Source organism: Molossus molossus, unplaced genomic scaffold (assembly GCF_014108415.1).
Source record: "Molossus molossus isolate mMolMol1 unplaced genomic scaffold, mMolMol1.p scaffold_m16_p_6, whole genome shotgun sequence".
NCBI classification, from domain to species: domain Eukaryota; kingdom Metazoa; phylum Chordata; class Mammalia; order Chiroptera; family Molossidae; genus Molossus; species Molossus molossus.
The window spans coordinates 20823805-20849480 of NW_023425399.1; the positions used below are offsets into that span (position 1 = coordinate 20823805).

The following is a 25676-nucleotide window of genomic DNA, read 5'->3' on the forward strand; positions in this document are numbered from 1 at the left end:
TTGGTTCCATTTGGAACTAGGTGGTAGGATAGGTGGGAAGATACAAAGGAGTATAGTGTATCTGCATTCGGTCCCCTCACATAAAGCCACATGGATCTGAGGAGGCATCCAAGAGCTCTGGTGGGGTCCTTATTGCACCTAAGATATTATGGGTTAAAGCAAATTGACCAGGGTACAGGCAGGAGCTGGGGAGCAGGCATACTTCAAAACAGCAGCAAACTGCATTCATACACATGTGATACCCTGCTGGGGCCAGACTGGCAAAGGCTGGAAAGTGACACCCAGCTTTAAGAGAGCACTCAGACATATCGGGGAATTACTGTAAGTCGCCCTTTGATGTAATTGGGACTCACTCTAGACACAGGTCCCTCTGACAAACTCAGTTTTGGCAAAGTGCTGGTAGTATTGACATTAATTAATACAAACTGGAACAAACTTCTCCAGGTTCTCTGAAAACATCAGTCAAGACAGACTCTCTAACCCCTCCCCCCCCCACCTGTCTAAGGTTGCATAGGACTTTGTGAATTCTGGTTCCCTCATATATTCAAGTTCTGTGGTTTAAAAAAAATCCTGAAGCATGCTCAAGGTGAAAGGCACATACACAGTCAATACAGTATGACGAGGTCTGATGCTTCAGGAGTCAGACTAGCAGGAGACTGAGTAGTGTTGTTTCTTAGAAATCTATACACAATTAAAATATTGCCACACTCAAATGCTACAGAATCTATAGGAAAGTACAAAAACCTATGAGCCTTGCAATCAGCCAGGTGATGAGATTGGAAGGTTCTAGAACTACAGGAGCTCCAGAAATATGGGTGAGGGAGAGGCCTTTTGGAATTTGAACCTAATGCCCTATTACTCACTCTTCCCCCACCAGAAGGATCATGGAAACTGCCCAGGACTGAGTCTAGGCCCTAGCTGGCAGCAAAGGAATAGGCGAGAAGAGTTTCAGCTCTTGAAAGTTCTGAAGACCCTAAGCTGACTGTGAAGTGACCAAGGGGTAGGTGAGGGCAAAAAAGTAACTATGTCATAACTGAAGGAGAACCTTGGGGACAGGAGCAAGGTTGCCAACTACTGGGGCCCTAGTGGACTGGCGTGAAGACTTTGATCTGTTTTTAGTGTAGATTTGGCTGGCTTGCTTGGATAGGAGATCCTAAAAGGGCTTCCTCTGTCCCCATCCCAGCATCCATGGGGCTACCCCCTCCCATATTCACACATCCCACGTGAGGCTTGGAGCTACAGGGTCAGGAAGGGCAGCTGCCTTTGCCTTCATGGGAATGCAGTTATCTCCAATTCTCCACTTGACTGAATCTGGAAACCTAGAAATTGGGGTGGGGGGAAGACCTATGTTAGTTTGTAACAGGGAATCTCAAAAGTTTCAAGGAAGAAAGCACGCATTAGTAAAGGACAGTTAGAAAGAGAAAAAGGGGAGTAACTCAGGGCATCCCAAGGGGCTGTTGCTGGTGTCTGAGCCCAAAATTCAGTACCACCATGAAAAGGGGAAATCTGGCTGCCCCTGTTCTCTCTGTTTCATCCAGGGATTTGGTTCCCTCCTCCAGATATTTAGCAGAGGAGAAGAGGAGGGGAACCATAGGGCACCCATTTCTCCCAGCAGCCTAGAAAGGAAGAGAGTACTCAGGGAGAAAATGGAGAGTGGCCCTGACCGCCCTGAACCTGGAGAGATACTATTTGGGGATTGGGACAGTGAAGCTTCTGGCCTCCTGCCCAGGAGTGTTTATTAGCCATCCTGGGCAGGGTCTGAAATATAAAGTCAGAGGCAAGATGAAAGCTGAGCTGTCAGTCTTGGGATGGCTTCACCCCACAGCTTGTCCTCCCCAGCATCATTCTTCTGCATTCTTACACTGGGGTATGCCGTTTTCCTGCTTAGAAGCCCTCTGGCCTGCATCTCTCCTAAGCTAGTTCTAGCACCTTGGACGTGTGAACAGATGGCCAGGATGGCAGGGATTTACCCAGCCTCTACTCCTGGGGTGACATATTGGGGGTAGGGTGGCAAGGTACTAACTAAGCCTTTCAGACTCAGCGGCCTGCAGAGGGGTAGATTTCAGGAAGAGATTTGGGAGGTGGGACTATAGGAAAAGGAAGTGGGGGCAGACTCCAGGCTCCAACCTAAGAGCAGAGTTTGGCCAATCTCTGAGGAAGCACACAGTACCAGCTCCCATGGTACCCTGCTTCCTACATCTAGCTTCTCAACCTGTCTGTCCTGTCTACACTTCCAAAAGGCTGCATCTTTCCCTCAATTCCCTCCACCTTCCCCCTCTAATCCACATCTCACAGTCCTCTTCCACATACTTTATCTTTCCACGCCTAAGCAACTACAAGGAGCCCAGCCCCCAGAGGAGAGAGAAGGGTGAGACTAAACACAGAAACCTTTAGTCTCAGCGCCCCCTGCCGACCCCATCCATATGGGAGGGAATTACTGGGAATGAATAATAAAGGAGCAGGAGCGAGTGTAGGGCCAAACATGAGATAGGGTGAAGCTTGTAAAAGTGGGAGTTGAAGGTGAGGAAAGAGCTAGATATGGGACTGGAAAAGGAGACACTGAGAAATAGGGGTGGGCCAGAGGTAGAGGAATGGAGAGCAAGGATGAAGGGGAATGGGAATGTCAGGGCAGAGTTGGGGATGGGAACCAGAAATGGAAGGATGGAGTGTTGGTACAGGAGATGAAGGATTAGATGTTGGGCATGGGGACCAGAAGAAAGAGGGTAAAGGGTGGGAGGAGGTCTAGAGGCAGATTAGAGAATCAGATAGGGGAAAATCAAGGGGACTGAAAAGGGGGCTATCACCCCACCTCGCACACTTAAGGAGGGAGGTTGTGGTATCCAGCCCCAGTTGGGCTGCGGACGTCCCTCCAGCAACACACTGGCTGCGGCGGAGGGGCCCCATGGGGTCGAGGGTCGGAAAGGGGTTTGTAGTTCGGCTGGCAGACGCTCAGTAGTTAAACTGGCGCTGGCACGGCTGGTAGATAAAGCTGCCCTGGTGCTTGGGCCGGCGCGGATGGCTCTCGCGGGCGCGGTTCTGCCGTTGCATCACCTTGGCGCTTAGCGCATGGCGCTCCGCCCGCTGCCGGGCCCGCTGCAGCCGCCGCACCTGGCCCGCCTTCTCCAGCAGTGCAGCCCGCGCTGGCAGAGGGGCGGCTGCGTGGTGCAGGGCCCGGGGCTCACGGCGGACTGGCGCCAGCTCCCTGCGGAGACAGAGCAGGGCTCGGTCAGGGCCGGAGCAGTGCGGAGCGAAGAGGAGCACTGACACTTCCCACCATGTTCCCACACCCTCGCCCTGGCGCAGTGCTGTCTCTGTGCAGAGTGGGGCGCCCAACGCTCTTCTTGAGGGTACCAGCCCTTTCTTCAAGCCAACCTGGAGATACTTCCTCGGTTCTATCCCCTATGACAGGTAAAAACCGGACCCCACGGGGGACTCGAGCCCCACCTCTAATTCGGTTCTTGCCTTTCGTACAAGCCTCTAGAAGCCGCACGGCCTGGACGTTCTGGCTTTGCCCCTCCGACCCCTAAACCCATCTCAAGAATCTTAGCCACGCCTCTCCCAAATCAAAACCCCGCCCCTTTACCCTCAGGCAAGCCCCAGCCAGGTCCCTGGCCCATAGGCTCGACCCTATGCCTCAAAGACACTGCTCTAAAGGCCCCGCCCCCTCAGTGCCGGGCGGGCACCTGGTCTCGCTCCCGAGCCTCCAGGCTCGGACCCTGGCCTCGGAAATACGCCTCTACGACTTCACGCTCTGCCCCGGCCCGCTCACCCTTCGCTGAGGTCGCCGTCAGGCAGGTCCGCGTCGGGGTGCGGGGAAGGAGGTCCAGGCTCCAGCACTATGGTGCTGCCGGTGACGTAAACGGACATGCTGGGGTGCTCGATGAGGAGGTCCTCCAGGGGGCTGCTCTGGAGGCGGGCGGGCCCGAGTCCGGGCCCCTCTGCAGTAAAACAGGCGGGAGGGGTAACAAACCAGCTCTCGTCCATCAAGGAGGGCGCGGGCGGAGGGCGGCCGGCAGGGGCAGAGGCGGCCCCGGGACTGGGTGGAGCCGCGTAGCTGTCTACGGGGCGCGGGAGAGGGAGCCATGCGGGGGTGGGGGCGCAGCGGGGAGGGACACACACACACCGGACACAAGGGGGCGGGGAGAGAAAGGGCATCGTTAGTCAGACCCACAGCCCTGCCCGTCGCGCCCGAGGGGCATCCAAGGGCCAGGAGTCTTGCTAGGGTACGTGAGGTGTGGGCCCAACACTCTGCTGCCAGGACACGGCCTGGGCTTGCAAGGAATGGGAGGGACCCTGTTACCCCACCTCCAGTGTCACTGCCTCAGCCCCAGTTTGTCCAGTAGTCCTGAGGGAACTTCCCAATCCTTTAGCAGCTCCTTTCCCCTCTGCTGCTTGGCCACCTGACTTTTACAGGCCCGGGAGTCAGTCAGAGTCCTGGCCCCCAACCTAGGCCTCACCCGGCAGGTCAATGATAAGCCAGCCATCCACTTCATCCTCCTCAGAGACGAAGGCTCGGGGGCAGTCGAGGTCCTCGGGGGGCGAGGGAGTGCTGAAGAAGAGGCTGGTGAGGCGCTGGAACATGGTGGGGAAGTGAAGCGGCCTCAGGGGGGCGCTCTATAGCAGTGCAAAAACCTGGCAGGCGTAGAGAGGAGTCAGAGCCACCACTGACTGAAGTCTACCCCCACTCCAGGCTGGGGATACCCAACCCCCAGTCCCCAGACCAGAGTACAACGGAGGTGTGGAGATTTGCGGTGTGTGTGCTTTGTGGTGGGTCAGCCTGCTTTCAGGTTTTTCTATTTTCTGTGTGACTTTAGGAAGTTAAATTATCTGTGCTTTAGTTTTCTCATCTGTCAAATAGCAATGAAAGCTCTGGACCCTTATAAGAATTAAATGGGCTAATAATAGTATCCTCCTCTAGGCTCCTCTAGGCTCTAATAAGAATTAAATGAGCCAACTACAAAGAGCTTAGAACAGTACCTGGGCAGGGTAAGCATTCAATAAATTAATCAGCTAGTTATTATTAATATTATTGGATACTCTAGGGACATGGAAATAATACTATATATGACCAGACTCTGTCAAGGAAGGTTCTTCAGAGGATTGGACATCCAAGCTGGATCTTGATGGGTAAAATAGAAGTTCTCTAAGCGAGGAAGAAATTGTCCAAAGTTGTGATTATTTATCATCATCACAATATTGCTAACATTCATGTGCCAGATACTATACTAAGTATTTTACCTATATTATCTCATGTAATCCTCACAACTCTAGGAAGTGGGTATAATTATTATCCCTCTTTTAAAAGTGAAGAAACTGAGGCTCAGAGAAATAAAGTAACTTCCCTAAAGTTTCACAGCTCATAAGGACAAAGAGGTAGGATTTGAACCCATGCAGTCAGATACCAGAGGCAGGACACATAATCACTATATTCCATTGCCTTCGTTGGGTATCTTGTCTGAATTATGCATTTTTAACTTAATGGCCAAGGGCCATGGTCCATGTATATTTTTCTGGGAAGTAGGACCTTGGTTTTCATCATGATTTCCCAGACAGCACTACTTGAGCCCAGAGATTAAGAACCACCACTGGAGTCTGGCTGGTGTGGCTCAGTGGTTGAACATCAACCTATGCACCAAGAGGTCGTCAGTTCAATTCCTGGTCAGGACACATGCTCAGGTTGTGGGCCCGATCCCCAGTGGGGGCCTTGCAAGAGGAGGCCAGTTGATGTTCTCTCTCCTCCATGTTTCTATCTCTCTGTCTCCCTTCTTCTCTCTAAAATCAATTAAAAAAAAAAAAAACCACTACTGGAGCCTATGTGGCTTGAAAAGTGCTGGCTAGCAAAATTCCCACAGAACCGCTACTGTGTGATTGCACAGACCTCAGTTCTGTCTGTGAAATGAGCTTAGAAGATCCTATTCCCAGAGGCCCTCCCCCTTTTCACCCCCTATTCCCAAGCCCCTGTTCAAGGGCAGCATCTCTGGCTAGGAAGAAGAAGATCAGGTTGCTTGGCCCCAGGGAGACAACAGGTCAGTGGGAGGTAATGGGGAGGGAGGGAGCTATCACATCCCAGAAGCCCTTAAAGATAAATGCTGAGGGTTAGACCAGGATTCAGGGCCTTAGTCCCTGGATGAAGATAAGGAAGGAGACCCCCTGCTTCAGGAATGCAGACACTAAGGAGGTGGCTATAGATCTGCTCTTCACTCCACCTCAGCCTACCTCAGGACTAGACCTGGGCTCCAGGGGCCCCCTGGATGTCCCTAAAGCTTGACCCTCCACATCTGTCCCCTGAAGAACCACTTGTCACCTTCCTTGAAGGATGATTCCACAATTCCTATAGAACTGTCTAGGAGCATGTCCACACTTCCATTCCCTGAAGGCACTCTACTCTTACTGTTAACCCACCTGGGATATCTATGTGCTTGTGGCTACCTCTCCCATTCCCTGGGAGTGTTTTCACACTTGCCAAAGAATTCCCTAAACTCCATATCCTGAGAGTATTTCCACATTTATAGACCCACAGTGGGCTCCTTCAGGAAATGCTCCCTGGGTGCTGGCTTCCCTGGTGGGAGGTCTGTGGGGATAATGAAAGGTTGGGTCTTCTCAACTAGTACCTGCCCAGCACAAGCCACATATCCCAACCTATCTGTAGCCATAGGAAGAAGTTAGTGACTCAGTTACCAAAAATCCAGAAAGTTTGGCCCTTCCTAAAGGAAGAGAAGATTGAGGCCTTGATGAACCTTCCTTCACCCCCCTTTTCTAAGGACCTATGACTTCATTGAGAAAGTGAAGGAGTTATGAGCTGTTTCAGGGAGTATCATATTCAACCCAGTCCATTTCACAACCTGAGGATCAGAGGACATAAGTCTCAGGGCAGGCCTAGCCCCAGGTCACTGAGCATCCAGTCCAGAGTATACACAGAAAAACCTCAGTGCAAATAGTCCCCCCAGATATTCATTATGAAGGAAAGATAGGGCAGTCAGACATGAGTCAAATCTTGATTCCCTCAGACCCCCTCTGCCCATCTATAAAAAGATCTGGGGTTCCTGACATCAAGATTTATCATGCATTTACCAGAGCACCCACTGTGTACCAGAGCCTCCTCTGAGCCTCCTCAAATAACAGACACATTGAGGTAAGAAGGCTGGGGTTGGGGGAGAGCTGCCTGCCTGAGGTCAAACAGCAAGTCAGTGACAGACAGAGCCAAGAGTAGCAGCCACACCAGCCAGCCAGTGCCCGCCCCTCATGACCACTGGGGAGTCTCCCGGATTTTCTTTCCCAGCCCTGCCAGCTTCCTGGTTCTCACATTCCCAGCCCTGCTCCAGGGAGAATCATTCCCTTTAATAACTGCAGCAGCTGTGCCCAGAATAGCACTTGAGCCCCAAGCCACTTCTACCCCAGCCCATCCTTGAGCAAAGCCCATTCAGCCTCTAGGCTCATCCACTAAGAAAGTCAAAAGCTACCTTCTCCTACCCTTTCTCCTGCCCCTCAGTGAGCAGAGAGGGGCAGCACAAATTTGTCATCACCAGCACTAGGCCAGGTCATGTCCTTCTATCTGACAATGCTGGGTTTTGGGAGGCGATGAAGGGCCAAACTCTCACTCCCCCCCCTCACCCCAACATCAGCCCTTGAGACACCCTGATGCAGCCAATGACTCACTTCTCTGTAGTCAAAACATCTGGGAGACAGCAATTTTATGGGCTCTGGGACTCCAAGGTACAAAGTGAGGGTCAGAGCCACAAAAGGGGACCCAAACTCTAAATAACCCCTGGAGAAAGATCAGGAGTGGGGAGACCTAGGAGCCCTATCAAATTTGGATGGTACTGGGCCCATGGTAGTGTTCTCAGTGATAGAAGGATGTGTAACTTGTTACTTCTATTAGGCATGTGCCTATGGCTAATGCATCTGTCACTCACTCAGTAGGCAGGACTTTAATTGGCTGCATAAGCCACTTCCCCTCTCTGGGCCTCAGTTTCCCCTTCCTAAAATGGGATCTAAAATCCCTAGTTTTGGGGCTGGGAGTGAAGTCAGATAAAGCGCCGCACACTCGTCAGAGATTAGGAAGATGTTTTGTTAGCCCAGGGGTGTAGGGAGGGGATTCCGCCACCATCTGGCGCTGCCCCAACGACCTGGATGGAGTTGGAGCTCCTGGCCTCCCTTCAACTTCTGACGACACCCCCCCCCCCCACCACCACCACCACCAGCAGCAGCTAGACCCAGCAGCACTATCCGAACCCCTCTCAAGTCGCAAGAGGAAAGTAGGGGATCAGAGGCCTGACCCCAGCCCCTGAATTAACCCAGGAAACTGCCAAGGCCCCTCCGTTCCCCACTGCTTTTCAGCGTCCCTCACCCAGGGGCCCAGCCCCAACCGAGCGCCCACCAGGTTACGGGAGGACACGCGACCCGAGCGGGGGTGGGGGGGGCGGTGCCGGCCTTGGTGACGTCTCAATGTCAAATGCAAATAGAGAAACGTCATGGTCTACCGGGCATGCGGCAGCCAATCGGGAGACCGGAATGAGGCCCCGGCGGCTGCCGGCGGAGACAGACAAAGACCCAGAAGCTTTGGGGCGCAGGGAGCCCCCTGGCTAAAGCTGGTCGGAACTCACCTAGGTACCCGAGCGGTGTGCCGGCCGGTGGGGCTGAGGTAGTTGTTCCACCGAACGACCGGGGATCGGCGGCGGATCAGAGGCCGGACGGCATCGCGGGGACTGGTCAGGGAGGCGGTGGGGCTACGCGTGGGACGCTTGTGCCTGCTGAGCTCGCCCGCGGGGCTTTGAGTGTGTGCAGCCGCTGCTGCTGGGCTCGCAGCACAAATTGGAACGTTCAAACAGCTGATTGTGACGTCACAAAGGGTCCCGCCCGCCTCGCGTCACCCGCGGGCGGAGCGGTGACCAATCCCAGACTGCGGATCCCCCCTCCCCGCCTCCTCCACGGTTCGCTGGCTAGTGACTCCTAACTAGGAGCCCAACTCCGAGCTGCGGGACACCGCCCCGAGAGGCGACTGCTGGGAGCTTTGGTCCCCTACCCCAGGGTGACCCACAGATGTCTCAGCGAGAAGGGTCCAACTCCTTACTACGGGATCCCCATATTCCTGCACTACCTCCTTATATCCCAGCGTCCTCACCCCTCCCTCTGCCCCTCAGATCCTTTCACCTGCATCTTATATCCAAGTCCCCCCATCTGTATTCCTCACTCCACATACCACATCCATGCACCTCCATCCTCCCCACCTCTTCACCCCTGCACATTCTCTGCTTTCTCACCCCACTATTCCTCAGCTGGGCTGGTTTGAGAGGTGGGGGACTTCCCCCTTTCCTGGTTCCAGGGCAGCACCTGGGAGTGTAGAGGAGCTGGTTTGTTGACTGGAAATTTTACAGAGTAGGACTTGGAGAGGAATTGTTTGGGGCTGAGTAAACACTGACCTAGAGACCACTCTGTATTGGAAGTTTACACACCTTATTTAATCTGTTGCTAGCAGAACTAGACAGAAAATTGACAAGACAAGGATTAATTATTAGTCTTGATTTACATGCAGGGAAAGTGAGGCTTACAAATCTTACTGTTAGTATGTGGAAGCATATTCAATAATGCATTTAACATTTATTGAGTACCTACTGTTGCCACTGCCAGACCATTAGCTGACATTTATTGAACACTTACCAGGCCAGGTGCTATAGCACGGTATATATGTTTAGATCTTCACAACAACCCCCAAGGGTGAGTATTATACCCATTTACCAGTTGAGAAAACAGACTCAGCCCAAGTGACTTCCCAAGGTCACAAAGCTAATGTAAATAGCAGAGCCAGGATTTGAACCCATAGTTTCTGGCCTTGACCCTTTCCACTCTACATTTGCCAAATTGTCTAACTCCCAGAGTGCTTCAGCCTCCTCCAGGCCACAGGTCCCAGCCCTGACTGCCCCAAACTTGCTGTGTGACCTTAAACAAGTCATGTTACCTCTCTGGGCCTCAGTTTTCTTATCTGTAAGCTTAACATGTTCAAGTTTCCTTCTAGAGAGTCTTTCAAACTTTCCTCCCTCAGGATTCTGCCAATCCCATGCTCTAGGCCCCCAGGTCTCCCAATGGCCTGGGAAATGCCTGGGGAAAGACCACAAATAGGCATCCTCAGAATCTCCAAGGGCAGAGGTTCTGGGCCCTCTCTCAGTAAAGCAGGGCTGGTGGGAGTGGGTCTGAGAGCTGCCCATCTAGCTTCAAATGGGGGCAGGAAGCTGGGAGGAGCTAGGCCAAAGCTTTGGTGAGAAAATTCTGTCCCTGCCTAGTCTGAAACCCCAGAGGGACTCCTCAGCCCTAGCAACTAGGAGATGGAGCCAGGAAATAATACCCAGAGGTTTCCACAGGGAGGAGAGAGCAGTGTTTTGGCCCTTGGAGTGGTGTTCCCAACGTGTCCTCATTCTGTGTAACCCTGAATCTCTGCCCATCACATCTACTTCCTGTTAACCTCATACCCTCTCTTGACCTACTTGCTGACTTAAAGTAAATAATCCCTAACATGCTTTTCCTGTCACACTACTTGCCTCTTCTAAAACCTGTGGCTCTCAAACTACCCCACTCCTTAACACAGCATTCATGACCTTTTATGATCCAGCCCCAGTTCTCTCCAGCTTCATCCCCCAACCCCTTCTCCTACATGCACTTTGTGCTAAGGTCAAACTCCTCATTGTCTGTACAATACTCTCTACAACCACATATTTGCTCAAGCTCTTCCCCCTGTCTGGAATGCCCTCTTCGGGCCTCTCTGAATTCAGATCTTCCCTGTCTTCAAGATTCTTCTCATCCCTTCCCCGTTCCTACCCATGTGTCCAGAGCTATCTTGATTGAATTTATTTGCTCACTAAACAGTAAGTGATGTTGACTAACTGTGTGTGTTTATGTGTATGTGTCTTCCCAAGAGGATGGTTAGCTTCTCAAGGGCAGAATCTCTGTCCATATTCTCCCCTGACCTGGCCTGTGCTGGGCTTGGAAGAGTAGATGCTAATCAAAGGTTCAGTAGTTACAAACTCAAGAAGGTGGCTGGCACAGAAGTCTACACCTGGCCCCTCGACCCTGGTATAGAAAGCATACTACTGGGGACAGGGTTCTGGTACCTCAAACCCAGGGAACGGGGTTCCTGGCATATACTCTGATACCCTAAATGATCTGGAATCTGCTCTCAACCTTAGCTGAATCCCATGTACAAGCTGCTAGGGCAGATTCCAGTCTTCAATGTCTCTGTAGAGTCAGATGTACCCATGGAAGTAGGGGGCTGGGGCCCAGTGGAGTCCCATCCTGAAACTCCTGGGACCCATCTCTCTCCACTGCAGAGATTTATCATCAGGGCTGGAGGAAACCTCAGACCTCAGTTCATCCAAACTCCTTATTTTATAGATGGAGAAACTGAGGCACACTAAAACAGAGAGAGATCAAATTACTTGGTTAGAATTATAAAGCAGCAGAGCAGTCTGCTGACACTGGCCACTGGGAGTGGACTGGAAGCTATAAAAAGAGGCAGTGAGCACTGTCCTGGGGGTGATTCTAGAGTCTCATTTCCGATCAGATGTAAGGTGTCCCTTCTGTGTATATACATGGATAGATATGTGCATCTATGCATACATAAGAAGGCATTCATGTACAAACATACTCACATGTGCACATGAGCTCACACCCACAGGACCTACCACATGCCCATCCAGTCCCTGCCCAGATGTAAGCACTTACCCAATTTTATGGGCCCCAGGATTGGAGGTCAAGAGGCCACCTTTTTATTCCTGTTAGGGCCTTGGACCAAACCCTGGCGGGCTCCCTGATGGCTTGGGACCCCCCATCTTCAAAGTGCAGAATTGTGTCAGCCTGGTGGGTAGCCTGGAATCTGATTTAAAACAAGGCACTATCACTGTAGATGCAGAGCCCTTCCCCTACCCCCGACTAGATTTACAGAGTTAAACAAGTAATATTAATGATGATACTATTGGGATTTCTATGTGGTAGATAGTATTAAAAGCCCTTACCTGTGTTGATAACTCATTTAAACTTCACTATAATCCCCTAATATAGGTAATATTCTTCCCATTTTACTGATGGAGAAACTGAGACAGAGGGGAAGAAATTGAATTGGTAAAGCCACCTAAAGTAGAAATACTCCCCAACTCCCCCAATAGATAAGCTTATATTTTAACAAAGGGCCATATCCTCTGAACTCCTACTCAAAAAGCTTTGTTGTTCAACCCAGAGATGTCTGAATTGAGAGTAAATCTGTATGTGTGTGTGTGTGTGTGTGTGTGTGTGTGTGTACAACATGAAAAAGTATGGTCTGATAATCAGTAAATCCAGATTTCAATCATGGTTCTATCACTGCCTGGCCCTGGATAAGTCACTTTCTTTGTTTGAGGTCTGTTTCCCATCTGCAAAATGGTTGGCTCCAAGCTTTCTAAACTGTACTCCATTCCCAACCTCCAAGCATCTGGGTTTGTTTTTGTGAATTGTGCTTAATGCCCCTGATGATGAGGAGGTGATGGTCAGGACAGGATTTATTTCAAGAAGAGGAGGCAGGTGGCAGGAAGCCAAATGCTGGCTTGCTTTTAGTCCATCTGCTCATGGTGTGAGGGTGGGGTGGTGACTTGTGTTCCATGGGTGTGCTTCTGAGTGTGGACAAGTACCCGAGTGAGCTGAACGAATTCCCACATTTAGAACTTTTGAAGGGAAATGGTTGCATCCCTCCACTTTTGAGGCTGGGGAGGAAAGAGTGGGCACCCAGGGTTCCCAGCTACTCTTCTAGGAGCAAAAGGATTCACTGAAGCTCAGAGTACTATCCTTTTCTGCTCACAGCTTTTCCTTGCCTCCCTACCACCTCCAGATGCAATTTACACTCCTGGCCAGGCATCCTCTCATGGTACCTGGCACACAGTAAGCAGTCACTAAGTACTGACAGAAGGCATGATTGAAGCTGCCCTTACCCACTCTGTTTAGCCTGTTAGTACACACATACATGTACACACTGTGCAAATGATCACATTCTAGCCTGCCCGGAGTAAGGTAGCTGGTTTGATTCCCAGTCAGGGCACATACCTAGGGTGTGGGTTCAATCCCTGGTAGAGGGTATATAGGAGGCAGCCAATCAATGTTTCACTCTCACATTGATGTTTCTCTCTCTCTCTCTCCCTCTCCCTTCTTCTCTCTCTAAAAATCAATTTTAAAATCTTAAGAAAAAGAAGATAACACTCTAAACCACCAACAGCCTTCCTGCTTCTAGGATTTTGTTCTTGTAGTTTCCTCCTCCTTCAGAACCCTGTCCACTTACCTACCTCATCTCCCTGTGTCTAGACTAGTGGTTCTCAACCTTCCTAATGCTGCGACCCTTTAATACAGTTCCTCATGTTGTGGTGACCCCCAACCATAAAATTATTTTTGTTGCTACTTCATAACTGTAATTTTGCTACTTTTATGTCTTAGGTGACCCCTGTAAGAGGGTCATTCGACCCCCAAAGTGGTTGAGAACTGCTGATCTAGACCCTCTCTATTCTTCAGGACTAATCATCAGCTTATATTTATTGAGCATTTACTATGTGCCTGTAACTCTCCAAAGTGGACATTGTTCTAATCTCCATTTTACAGATGAGGAAATTGGAGCTCAGACTGCTAAGGCCCAAGATCACTGAGCTAATAAGAGTCAGTGCATGTTTCTGTATATTCGACTGTTTTGAGAAATATTGTATGTGCATGTGTGTATAATAATAAATACCATAAAAGTTATAAAGCCTATATGTGAAAAATACACAGTATTTTTGCCACCACTCCCATGTTAGCCTTGAATGAGCAAACTGCCATATTGTGGAGGTGACCACATGGCAAGGATCCAGGAGTGGTCTCTAGAAACCAAGAGTGGTTCGCCCTGGCCTGTTTGGCTCAGTGGTTGGAGCGTCGGCCTGCGGTACAGAGAGACCCGGGTTCGGTTCCCGCTAAGGGCATGTACCTCGGTTGCAGTTTGTCCCTGGCCCTGGTTGGTCGTGCAGGTGGCAGCCACTCGATGTGTCCCTTCACATCGATGTTTCTCTCTCTCTCTCTCTCCCTCCCGCTCTATCTGAACAAAAAATGGAAAAGTGTCCTCGGGTGAGGATAAAAAAAAAAAAAGAGTGGTTCCCAGCTAACAGATAGCAAGAAAATGAGAATCTCAGTAACATGTCCACAAGAAAATGAATTCTGCCAACAACCTGAGGGAGCCTGGAAGCCAAACTTTCTCTAGTTGAGTCTCCAGATGAGGACACAGCTGTCCAACACTTGATTTCAATCTTGTGGGTCCTTGAGCAGAGAACCCAGATAAGCTGTGCCTGCAATTCTAACTTATTTAGAACTGTGAACTAATAAATAGGTGTTGTCTTTTTATTTAGTGTGGTACCATCTTATTTATTTAAAAATTTTCACTCTGTCTGGTTTGGCTCAGAGGTTAGAGCATTGGCTCGTGAACCAAAGAGTTGCAGGTTCGATTCCAGTCAAGGGCATGTACCTCAATTGCAGTTTGATCCCTGGCCCTGGTCGGGGTCGTGTAGGAGGCAACCAGTCAATGTGTCTCTCTTGAATCAATGTTTCTCTCTCTCTCTCCTTCTCTTTCTCTCTCACCCCCCACCTCGCTCTGTCTGAAGATAAATGGAAAAATATCCTCAGGTGAGGGTTATAAAAAAATTAAAAATTAAAATTTTTTCAATTACAATTACATGCAATGTTATATTAGTTTTAGGTGTACAACACAGTGATTAGACATAAGACATATCTTATGAAGTGATCACCTCAATTAACTGGGTGTTGTCTTGAGCCCCTAAGTTTGTGGAGGTTTGTTACATAACAATAGAAAACTGCAACACATATGTTGAAAAAGTTTTTTTCATGAAAATTAAGAAGCAGCTTGAGTTACTAATCTTCCTCTAGTATATTTTGTCTTAGTGCAAATATTTTTATGAAGCTCATAAAAATAGTGTTATAATTGGGAAAAATTACTTTTTCTATCTTTTTTTTTTTTTTGCCAAAGTCATAGTTGAAATTGAGTAGTTTTTAAATAATATTTAAGTAACTTTACCTTTTTTTGTTAATTCTCATGGGAGGATTTTTTTCCCATTGACTTTTAGAGAGAGTGGAAAGGAGGGAGGGAGACACATCAATGTGTCTCTCTCATATCGATTGGTTGCCTCCAACACGCACCCCCAACCTACTAGGGCCAGGGATGAAAGCTGCAATTCAGGCATGTGCCCTTGACCAGGAATCAAACCCGCAGCTCTATGGTGCATGGGCTAATGCTCTAACCACTGAACATACCAACGAGGGCTAAATTGAGTAATTTGAATATGTGGATGTAATGCTAGGATATCTATTAGCCAAATGGCACTTCCTCCAGGAAGTTCTCTAAGGTCTCTCTGGAGAAAGTAACTCCTCTCTCCTCAAAACACATTATGTGCCTGTCTCTTCAAGCTCTGCATGCTCTTAGTTCACCACACACTCAGAAATGCCTAATTACTTTCTGAGAGACAGATACTTTTTCTGTACTAGAGAATCTCATTCAGTATAAACAGAAACATAACTAGAGACATTATAATACAGGAAGATAAGGGCTAGGACAGTGAGTAGGCTAAGGTACTAGGGGATCTAAAAAAAAAGAAATGGGATTCAACGAAGGTTTCCTGGAAGAGAGGCTATTTGAGTGAGGCTTGGAAGGATGAGTAGAAGCTTGCCTTGGGGAAATTGATTGGATAACCTGGAATATGATTTCAAATCAGAAACTTTGCATCCTTGTCTTGGCTCTGTTTCTAACTTGCTTTTGACTTTGGGTGACTCTCTGTTCTCTATGGGCCTCTGTTGTTCTGTCTGTGCAATAGGAGCATAGTGAGAAATTCCTTTGCCTGTTCCTTTTTTTCTGCCCATGCTTTCTTCTTTTTTTCCTTTTATTGATTTTAGAGAGAGAGGAAGGGAGGGAGAGAGAGATAGAAACATAGATGAGAAAGAATATTGATTGGCCACCTCCTGCATATACCTCCCACTGGGGATCAGGCCCACAACCTGGGCATGTGTCCTTAGCAGGAATCGAATGGGCAACCACTTGGTGCATGGGTCAATGCCCAGCCACTGAGCCACACCAGCTGGGCTCTGCCCATGCTTTCTAAGGAGAGTTTTGTCTTGTCTTACTGCTTTTCAGGCCTATGAGATATAGAACTTGGGTAACAGAGTTACAGAGACAGGATGGAGAGGCGAGAGAAAAGAGGGAAAGAAAGTAAAAAGCAAGGCTTATGGGAAGGGGCCTAGGGGAACAATTTTTTAAGGAAAGTGACAGGTTTGGTGAGTAAGGGACACTGAGAGGCAGCAGTGGGGAGTGAAAGGATTAGCGAGAACAAAAGAGATTCTGAAGAGTGTTGACATGGAATGGAGACCCTTTCATGTTTTTTGAGAGTTAACAAATAAATATTGGAGACATTTTTTAAAAATATCTTTTTATTGATTTTTTTTTAGAGAGAGGAAAGGAGAGAGAGATAGAAACATCAAAGTGAGAGAAAAACATTGATCAGCTTCCTCCTGCATGCCCCCTACTGAGGATTGAGCCTGCAATCCCGGGCATGTGCCCTGACTGGGAATCAAACTGGGACCTCTCAGTCCATGAGATGACACTCAATCCACTGAGCCACATTGGTCAGGCAACATTAGAATAATTTTTAAATTACTTTTGGGAGTTGGACTACTGTTCTTGGATTTAATACATTTTTATTTATTTTTGAATAGGTTAAAATGCACATGATTCAAAATCCCAGAGAACAAAAGGATAGAAGTTCCCATTCCATTTCAATCTTCAGCACCCTCCAATCAACTTCCATTCCCCAGGGGTGATGCTATTGCCAGCTTCTTGTGTGAATTACCAAAAATATTCTCTACATATATACATATGTATTGGTGTATATGATTTCCTTGTTTTGAACACAAATGATAGTGTTTTATGCACATTGTTCTGAAATTTGCATTTCCCCCTTAACAATACAACTTAAAGAGGAGTCTTTAATGGTATGTACAGAGCTGTCTCATTCTTCACTACAGCCACATAGTATTTCATTGTATCATACTAAGTAAGGATGGATTGAAGTTATCCAATCAGTGTGCTGCAGCTGAACATTTAGTTTTGTTTTCAACAATCTGCAGTTCTTGAACATGACATTGAAGGTTCTAAGCCTGAGCCATGTGGGGCTCTGGGATTTATTTGGCTCATGGAGGTATTTGGGCTCAAGGGTATCTTTCAAAGATTCTGATCCATCTCTGCATCATGCTCTTCCCCCATCTTTTCCCTTGGTTTTACCTACCTACCCTCTGGGCCCGGAATGGCAGCCTCAATCTTCATCATGGCCTGCTCTCTATCCTCAGAACCCCTCCTATTCCATGAAATCCTCCTGGTCGCCTCTCTTTATTCTTGCAAAGAGTCTACCACCAGGAGATTTTGGCAGGAAAGCCAGATATAGAGGTTCTGAATAGAGTATAAATACCTATTTACCTATTCCTGGAGTTGCCTGGAGACTCCCTGCTTATTCTACATTGCTTGTCTGGTTTTCTGTGGATTTGCCCTCCTTTTCTGCCAGAGAAATTCACTATGTCTGCTCTGCTCCTGGGGTCAGGACCTTACCTGTGAGCCTTAAAAAAGTGTGCCTTCTTGTAGGAGAATAAACCCTCCACCTGTAATGGAATTGCATAGAATGGTTATTTGGACATCATTTAGTGTTCTTAATTTACAGATTAGGGAACTGAAGCCTAGGTGAAGGAGAAGGACTTGTGCAGTGTAACAGAAGGAGTAAGTGAAAGAGGGATAGGACAGGAATTTGAGGCTACTACCTCCAGTTCTCACTACTTCACTTTCTCCTCCTAGAGTTCAAACACAGTCAACCTGTATTCTCTCAAAATCTGTATATAAAGTTAACAGAATTGTAGTATATTCATCCAATGAACTACTACTAAGCATTTAAAAAGGAGTAAATTACTGATACCTGCCAAAAAATATGGATGAACCTCAAAACACAAGGCTGAACAGAAGAAACCAGATACAAAAGAGTACATACCATATGATTCCATTCATATGAACTTCTAGAACAGGCAAAAGTAATATGTACTGACAGAAACCAGATCAATAGCTGCCTGGGGGTGAGTGGAAGGACTGACTACAAAGGGGAATGAGAGAATATTCTGCAGTGATAGAAATGCTCGATATTTTGATTGTGGGATTAGTTACTTGGGTGTATATATTTGTCAAAACTTATTACATCTCAACAAAGTTGGTTTAAAATATGTTTTTATTGATTTTAGAGAGGAAGGGAGAGGGAGAGAGAGAGATAGAAACATTGATCAGCTGCCTCTTGCACAACCCCTACTGGGGATTGAGCCCACAACCTGGGTATGTGCCCTTACTGGGAATCAATTCAGTGACCTCTTGGTGCATGGGTAGACACTCAACCACTGAGCCACACTGGTTGGGCAACAAAGTTGGTTTAAAAAGAATAAAAAGGTAACACTGAAACATATTTACTCAATTTAGTTGAGAAAGTACATTACTACTGACCTACATGCACAAAATCAACATTGACCAACTCACTTGAGAAGGGCAAAGTCAGCAGTTTGTAATTCCCAGGTCAGATGTTTTCTGTCTTTGAAATGAAATTGTCACAGATATTGGTCAGAACATCATTTTCCTTAGACTCTTTATTCAAGAACTTCCTCTGTCATAACAACTGTTCCTGACCTGAATCGGATTAGAGAGCTAGTGACTAATGCCTCCTTGCTCTATTTCCAGAGGATTTATTAACATGCCAAATTTAATTTTTCTTCTGTAGGGGCCTTCAAAGCTTTTTGGTTCTGTCCTTTAAAAAAGTATTTGCACAAGTATTAATGATCATGGCTAATATTTATTGATTGCTTTCTATGTTCCAGGAGGTGTTCTAAGGGTTTTTCATGTAATCTCTCATTACAGCTTCACAATGATCCTGTGAGGGAGCTACTCTTATTACCCACATTTTGCAGGTTCCAAAACTGAGGCACAGAGAGTTCAAGTTACCTGCCCAAGGTTTGACAGCTACCAAGTGATAGACTGAGATATGAATCCAGTCAGCCTGGTTCCAGAGCCTGTACACTGAATTCCTACATATCTAGTTGGTTAGGTTCTTCAGATGATCTCTCTCCGCTAAATGGACTGAGAGAGAAACACATTTTTGGAGGTGAGGAAAAGGTGGTGGAGCATTGAAGGGGCTGAACAGAGAGAGGTAAGAGGTCGGAACCAGCTGTCCCAATTTTTCTGGGCCGGCCTTGCTCAACCTTACATCAATGAGGACCTTTGGAAATATGACCCTACAGTCAATTGGCTCTGGTTCTCAGCCCAGAATACTAGGAACAGGGAGCCAAGAAGGTGAGAGGTGACAGATGAGGCTCTTTGGAATGATGTGAGGAGCAGCTCAGGTGCTTCCTTCTGAGCCAGGGTACCCTTGGGGAAAGCAGGTGAGACAAAAGGCAGGATATGAATCCTTCTTTCAGAAGGAGGAGAGTCAGCCTCACTCCCTTGCCTGGGGATGATTGTATTCCATCCACCTGAAGTCTGTTTTTAAATATAAAAAAGGAATTAAAATTAAAATGTATTTTAAATGATGTAACAATTTACATTAATATTATATAAATTCCAAGCAAACTTTTTAAGTTCTAAAAAATTACAAACAAAAAATTCAATCAAGATAAATTCAAGGTCACCCTTGACCACCTCTCATTTAATCCGAGAGCCCTTCCACTACCCCTAATTTGGAATGTATCCTTCTTTCCTTTTTGTACATAACATATGTATGTACATGAAGGAAGTGTTTTATTTCATAGGGCTTGTTTTGCTTCTAGGTTTAGAATTATGCTTTACACATTTTAATTTACTTAGTTACAGGGACATAGTTCAAAATTCCAAAGGTTCAATAGGAAATACAGTGAAAAACAGGTGCCCTTCCCTCTCCAGTTCTCAATCATTCAGTCTCTTCCCTGGAGGCAACTACCAACTCTAGCTTCCTGTGATTCCTTCCAGAAATATTCTATGCATTTGAAACCCAATGCATGCATGTGTGTGTGTGTGTGTGTGTGTGTGTGTGTGTGTATTTGGACATATACAGAGACTTTATTTGGCCCCCTAGGGATTTTCCCCCCTTTTCAGCATATCTTGCAGACCTTCCTTATAAGTATGGAGAAGAGCTCATTCTTTTTCACACCTGCCTTGTATCCCATTGTAGTATACTAGGACCAGTGACTATTCTTGTATGAACAGAATAGATTCAGAGAAATGAACTGTAAGATTATAGGTATACATATTTCAAATTTATATAGATGCTGTTGAATTACTCTCCCAAAGTACTGTATTGGTCAGTTTAAACTTCTATTAACGGGTCCTGGCTGGTTTGGCTCAGCAGTTAGAGCATCAGCCTGTGGACCAGAGAGACCCGGGTTCAGTTCCCACTAAGGGCATGTACCTTTGCAGTTTGTCCCCGGCCCTGGTTGGGGTTGTGTGGATGGCAGGCACTCGATGCGCCTCTCTCACATCGATGTCTCTCTCTCTCTCTTCCTCCTTCTCTCCCTCCCACTCCATCTGAAGATAAATGCAAAAAAAATGTCCTCGGGTGAGGATAAATAAATAAATTTCTATTAATGGTGCATAAGAGCTTTATGTTTACACTTAGAACTGGCCCATGTGCTTTCTCCTGAATCCAAGCTCAAAGTCCCAGTTATCATAGGGATCATTCAACCCTCATACCCACCCTTCTGCAGAATCTGAGTGGACAAGCTGAGTGTTGGAAAGGATGAATACAAATGAGGGCCAGGTTTTCTCCTGTTAGCTGGTTGGTCACTCAGGTAACACAACCTTTCCAAAGGAAAGACTACTTTGGGAGAAAGTGAGCTCCCCATCTTTAGAGGTGTCTGAGTGGAGGTTTGGTATCAACAAATGCACTGAGCATTTACTCTGTGCCAGGTCTGGGGCTGGGTGTCTTGACCCAGAGATGAGTCAGACCCAGACTCTGCCCTTTCAGAGCTGGATGCTCATGAGGAAGATAGATAAGTATACAGACAATAACTTTCTGTCTACTAAGTATTGAGTTGGACTTCCTTTTCTGAAAATATCTGGAACTTCCTGCTTCTTAACACATGGAAATGCTGAAAATAAAAACAATAAACATCCTTTTTAAAAAAATCCTCACTCGAGAATACTTTTCCATTTATCTTCAGATAGAGTGGGAGGGCCCTGGCCAGTTTGGCTCAGCGGTTAGAACATTGGCCTGAAAGTCCAGAGAGTCCTGGGTTTGGTTCCCGCTAAGGGCATGTACCTCGGTTGCAGTTCGTCCCTGGCCCCTGTTGGGGTCGTGTGCGTGGCAACCAGTCCATGTGTGTCTCACACTGATGTTTCTCTCTCTTTCTTCCTCTCTCCCACCCACTCTATCTGAAGATAAATGCAAAAATGTCCTCAGCTGAGGATAAAAAAAAGAGTGGGAGGGATGGCGGGATCAAGAGAGAGAAAGAGAGGGAGAGAGAGAGAGACAAACAGAATCATCGATGCAAGAGAGACACATCGACTGTTTGCCTCATGCACGACCCCATCCAGGGCCAAGACTAAACCACAACCAAGGTACGTGCCCTTGACCAGAATCCAATACACAACTCTTTGGTCCATGGGCTGATGCTCTAACTGCTAGGCAAAATCGGCCAGGGCACAATAAACATCCATCCATCCATCCATCCATCCATCCATCCATCCATCCATCCATTTATTTATTTATTTATTTATTTATTTATTTATTTATTTATTTATTTATTTATTTATCTTATCTTCACCTGAGGACATTTTTTCATTTTTTGTTCAGATAGAGTGGGAGGGAGAGAGAGAGAGAGAGAGAAACGTTGATGTGAAAGGGACACATTGAGTGGCTGCCTCCCGCACGACCCAACCAGAGCTGGGGACAAACTGCAACCGAGGTACATGCCCTTAGCCGGAACCAAACCCCAGGTCTTTCTGGACCGCAGGCCGACGCTCTAACTGCTGAGCCAAACCGGCCAGGACTAAACATCCTTTTAAATGCACAACTGAACCTGCAATAGTTTGAGTTTTGACAGACAATTGAGGAGATGAAGCCTTGGGCTTATGTGAAATTTGAAGTTGGAACTGAGACCCTTGATAAATCTAGGAGCCATGAAGGAGCAGATTAGGGAGGAACAAACAAATATCTGACTACTAGAAAAATCTTTGTGTCCTATGTGTCTGTCTTCACCAAGTCTTTAGGTAGAGGGAAAAACTATTTCCCGAGAATTAGAAAACACATGCCTGCCCTCGGTGTGTCTGAGAATACCTGAGGCTGAGAAATTAACATAAAAGGAGACCTATTCCAAAACAGTCTCTCAGATGCCTAGCAGAAACAAATGCAAATCCTCTCTGGGTCTCTCCCCACCTCTGAACCCCACCCCCCCATTGCAGACTATGAAGAATTCCTATATATAAAGCCCTTTCAAACATTAGCTAATCCATAAGAAAACAACTGATGAGATATACAAGGAAACAATCCACCATGAGTAAGATTCAGTAGACACAACCAACAGTAGAATCAGACTCTCAATAACTTCAAATAACAGAATTATGAGATAGTAATCATTAAGTTCAAGGTACAGGAAGCTGCTAAATGCTTTTGGAGCACAGAGGAGAAACTGACTGCTGATGGAATCAAAGTCTTTATAAAGAAGGAAACTTTAAGAATGGGCCTTGAGCCTGACCAGTGAGGCTTAGTGGACTGTCATCCCACGCATCAAAAGGTCACTGGCTAGATTCCCAGTCAGGGCACATGCCCAGGTTGTGGGCCAATTCACCAGTGGGGGGCATGCAAGAAGCAGCCAATTGATGTTCTCTCTCATTAACGTTTCTCTCTCTTTCCTTCTCCCTTCCTCTCTCTCTAAAAATCAATAAAGAAAAAAGTTAAAAATAATAATAAATAAATAAATAAATGGACCTTGATGGGCTGATGAATGAAATAGACCCAGAGACATAAAAAGGAGTATGGTTCAGACTGACAAACCTCAGAGGAGGGGGGCAAGGGGGTAGATGAGATGAACCAAAGAACTTATATGCATGTATGCATAACCAATGGACATAGACAACAATGCTGTGGGGGTGGGGGGACAGGATGGGGAGGAGGGTGTCTATGGGGGGGAAGGAGAAACATCTGTAACAAAAATAAATTAATAAAAATTGGAAAAAAAGAAGGACCTTGAAGGATATGTAGGACTTTGCTAAGTGAGGACAGATGCTGTTGGGAGTATTTGGTGGGGTGTATAAAGTAGAATGTCCCAAGGGAATGGCTAGTGGTAGTTTATTTTCTCAGGTGCAAAGAGGGCAGAAAAGTGGTGGAAGAGGCAAGGGAGGTAGGTAGGGGATAGATAATGCTGGCCCTTTGTTTGCAAGCCATCTTAAGGACTTGGTTCTTAAATTAATTGCAAAGGAAAGCCAGTGAAGTGTTTTAAGTGAGAGGTTAGTGGTATTTAGTCATGCAGTCACTCATTCATTCAACAATAGGTATCAAGATAGGGAATGGGTTGAGAATAAAGAGCAGCATCAGGACACTAGTCAGGAGAGTATAATAGACATCTAGGTGAGAAATCCTGGTGGCTTAGACCAGGGTGGCAGTAAAAATGGAAAGGAGATGAATTAGATTGATATTTAGGTCAAAGTTTGAAGGTGGATTGTATACAAGAGATGGGAAAGTGGGAGATATCAAGACTGATTTCCAGGTTTTTGGCTGAGCACCTGAAAGACTAGTGGTGCCATGCAAAGAGATAAGGAATTAAGGAGGAAAAGTGAGTTGTTGGAAGAAAGATCATGAACTCAAACCACCTCTTAGACATCACCTGGAGATCCCAAAGCTGCCTTAAATTCCAATTAAAATGGGTGGAGGGTCCGACCGGTGTGGCTCAGTGGTTGAGCATCAACCCATGCACCAAGAGGTTGCCAGTTAGATTCCCGGTCAGGAAACATGCCCAGGTTATGGGCCGGATCCCCGTCAGGGGGCATGCAGGAGGCAGCCAATCGATGTTCTCTCTCATCGATATTTCTATCTCTCCCTCTCCCTTCCTCTCTCTCTCAAATAAATAAAGAAAAAAATTTTTTTTTTAAAATGGGCAGAGGGCTTGGCTGGTGTGGCTCCTTGGTTGACCTCGACCCATGCACCAAAATGTTGCTGGTTCAATTCTTGGTCAGGGCACATACCTAGATTGTGGGCCCAATCCCCAGTGGGGGCCATGCAGAAGGTGGCCAATCGATGTTTTCATTGATGTTTCTATCTCTCTCTCCCTTTCCCTTTCTCTCTCTCTAAAATCAATAAAGAAAAAACATTAAAATTTTTTTTAATCAATAAAAACGTATTTTAAAAAATTAGCAGAGGACCTAAATAGACACCTTTCCAAACAGGATATACAAATGGCCAAGAGACATATGAAAAAATGCTCAATATCACTCACTAATCATCAGAGAGTTGCAAATTAAAGCAACTAGGAGGTATCACCTCACACTTGCCAGAATGGCTGCCATCAACAAATCCTCAAACAAGTGCTGGCAAGGATGTGGAGAAAAGGGGACTCTAGTACACTGCTGGTGGGAATGCAGACTGGTGCAGCCACTATGGAAAACAATATGAATTTTCTCAAAAATTAAAAATTGAACTGCCATTTGACCCAGTGATCTCACTTCTAGGAATAAATCCTAAGACACTTGAAACACCAGAAAGAATATATGCAGCACTATTTACAATAGTTAAGATCTGGAAACAGCCCAAGTGTCCATCAGTAGATGAGTGGATAAAAAAGCTGTGGTACATATACACAAAGGAATACTATACAGCTGTAAGGAAGAAAGATCTCGTACCCTTTGAGACGACATGGAGGGACCTGAAGAGTATTATGCTAAGTGAAATAAGCCAATCAGAGAAAGGCAAATATCCCATGATCTCATTTATTTGTGGAATATAAAGAACAAAATAAGCTGATGAACAAAATAGACCCAGAGGCAAGGAAGTAGGGATCAGACTAGCAATCTTCAGAGGAATAAGATGGGGGGAGGCGGGAAGAGATAAACCAAAGAACTTATTTGCATATATGCATAACCAATGGACATAGACAACAATACTGTGAAGGTGGGGGGTGAATGGGAGCTGGGAGGAGGGTGTCAATTGGGGAAAAAGACAAATCTATAACAAAAATTAATTAATTCAAACAAACAAACAAACAACTAGATGGAGTTCATTCATTTCAGTGGTGGTACATGGTTGACCTGACGGATTCCTACTACCCAGCCCTGTGTTGTTTCCTACCTCATTCCTGACTATTCCAAATCTGGTTCTCAGTCTTCTTTTTGGCACTGTGGGCTCCCTCATAGCCTCCTAGTGAATTTCCTTTATATTAGAAATGGCCATAATAAGTTTGTTATTTGGAATAAAAAAAAATGTACTGGATGGACTGTATGTCCTCAGCCTGGAGCAGAACCTGGCAACTGTAGGTGTTCAATAAACCCTAAAGGAAAAATACCCAGGTGTGTGACTTGAAACCGGTTACTTAATATCTCAGAGCCTCAGTTTTTTCCTCCTAGGTAACCCACATATCATCTGGGATTTCTGGTTTCTCAGGAG

The 25676-nt window shown here is 46.6% G+C and overlaps 1 protein-coding gene across 2 annotated transcripts; it reads right to left on the bottom strand.

Annotated features, from left to right (window-relative positions):
• Positions 1–1098: 1098 nt before the first annotated feature.
• Positions 1099–8796, bottom strand: TP53INP2 (tumor protein p53 inducible nuclear protein 2). Of its 2 annotated transcripts, none has more exons than XM_036245836.1 (4): positions 8604–8796; positions 4458–4632; positions 3770–3938; positions 1099–3202 (listed from the first exon to the last, which is right to left on the bottom strand). In XM_036245836.1, the coding sequence occupies exons 2-4, from the start codon at positions 4579–4581 to the stop codon at positions 2950–2952; spliced, it is 546 nt and encodes a 181-aa protein (XP_036101729.1). In that variant the 5' UTR covers positions 4582–4632; positions 8604–8796; the 3' UTR covers positions 1099–2949. The 2 variants fall into 2 exon arrangements, with proteins under 2 accessions (XP_036101729.1, XP_036101728.1); XM_036245835.1 differs by having other exon boundaries at positions 3770–4058.
• Between the last annotated feature and the right edge of the window lie 16880 nt (positions 8797–25676).

Excerpts from the sequence above, each read along its gene's own strand:
- TP53INP2 (XM_036245835.1), bottom strand. The coding sequence starts at position 4,581 with ATGTTCCAGCGCCTCACCAGCCTCTTCTTCAGCACTCCCTCGCCCCCC. Across the intron at positions 4,059-4,457 it reads GCTTATCATTGACCTGCCGG|ACAGCTACGCGGCTCCACCC; the intron begins GTGAGGCCTAGG and ends CGCGCCCCGTAG. Across the intron at positions 3,203-3,769 it reads GACGGCGACCTCAGCGAAGG|GGAGCTGGCGCCAGTCCGCC; the intron begins GTGAGCGGGCCG and ends CTGTCTCCGCAG.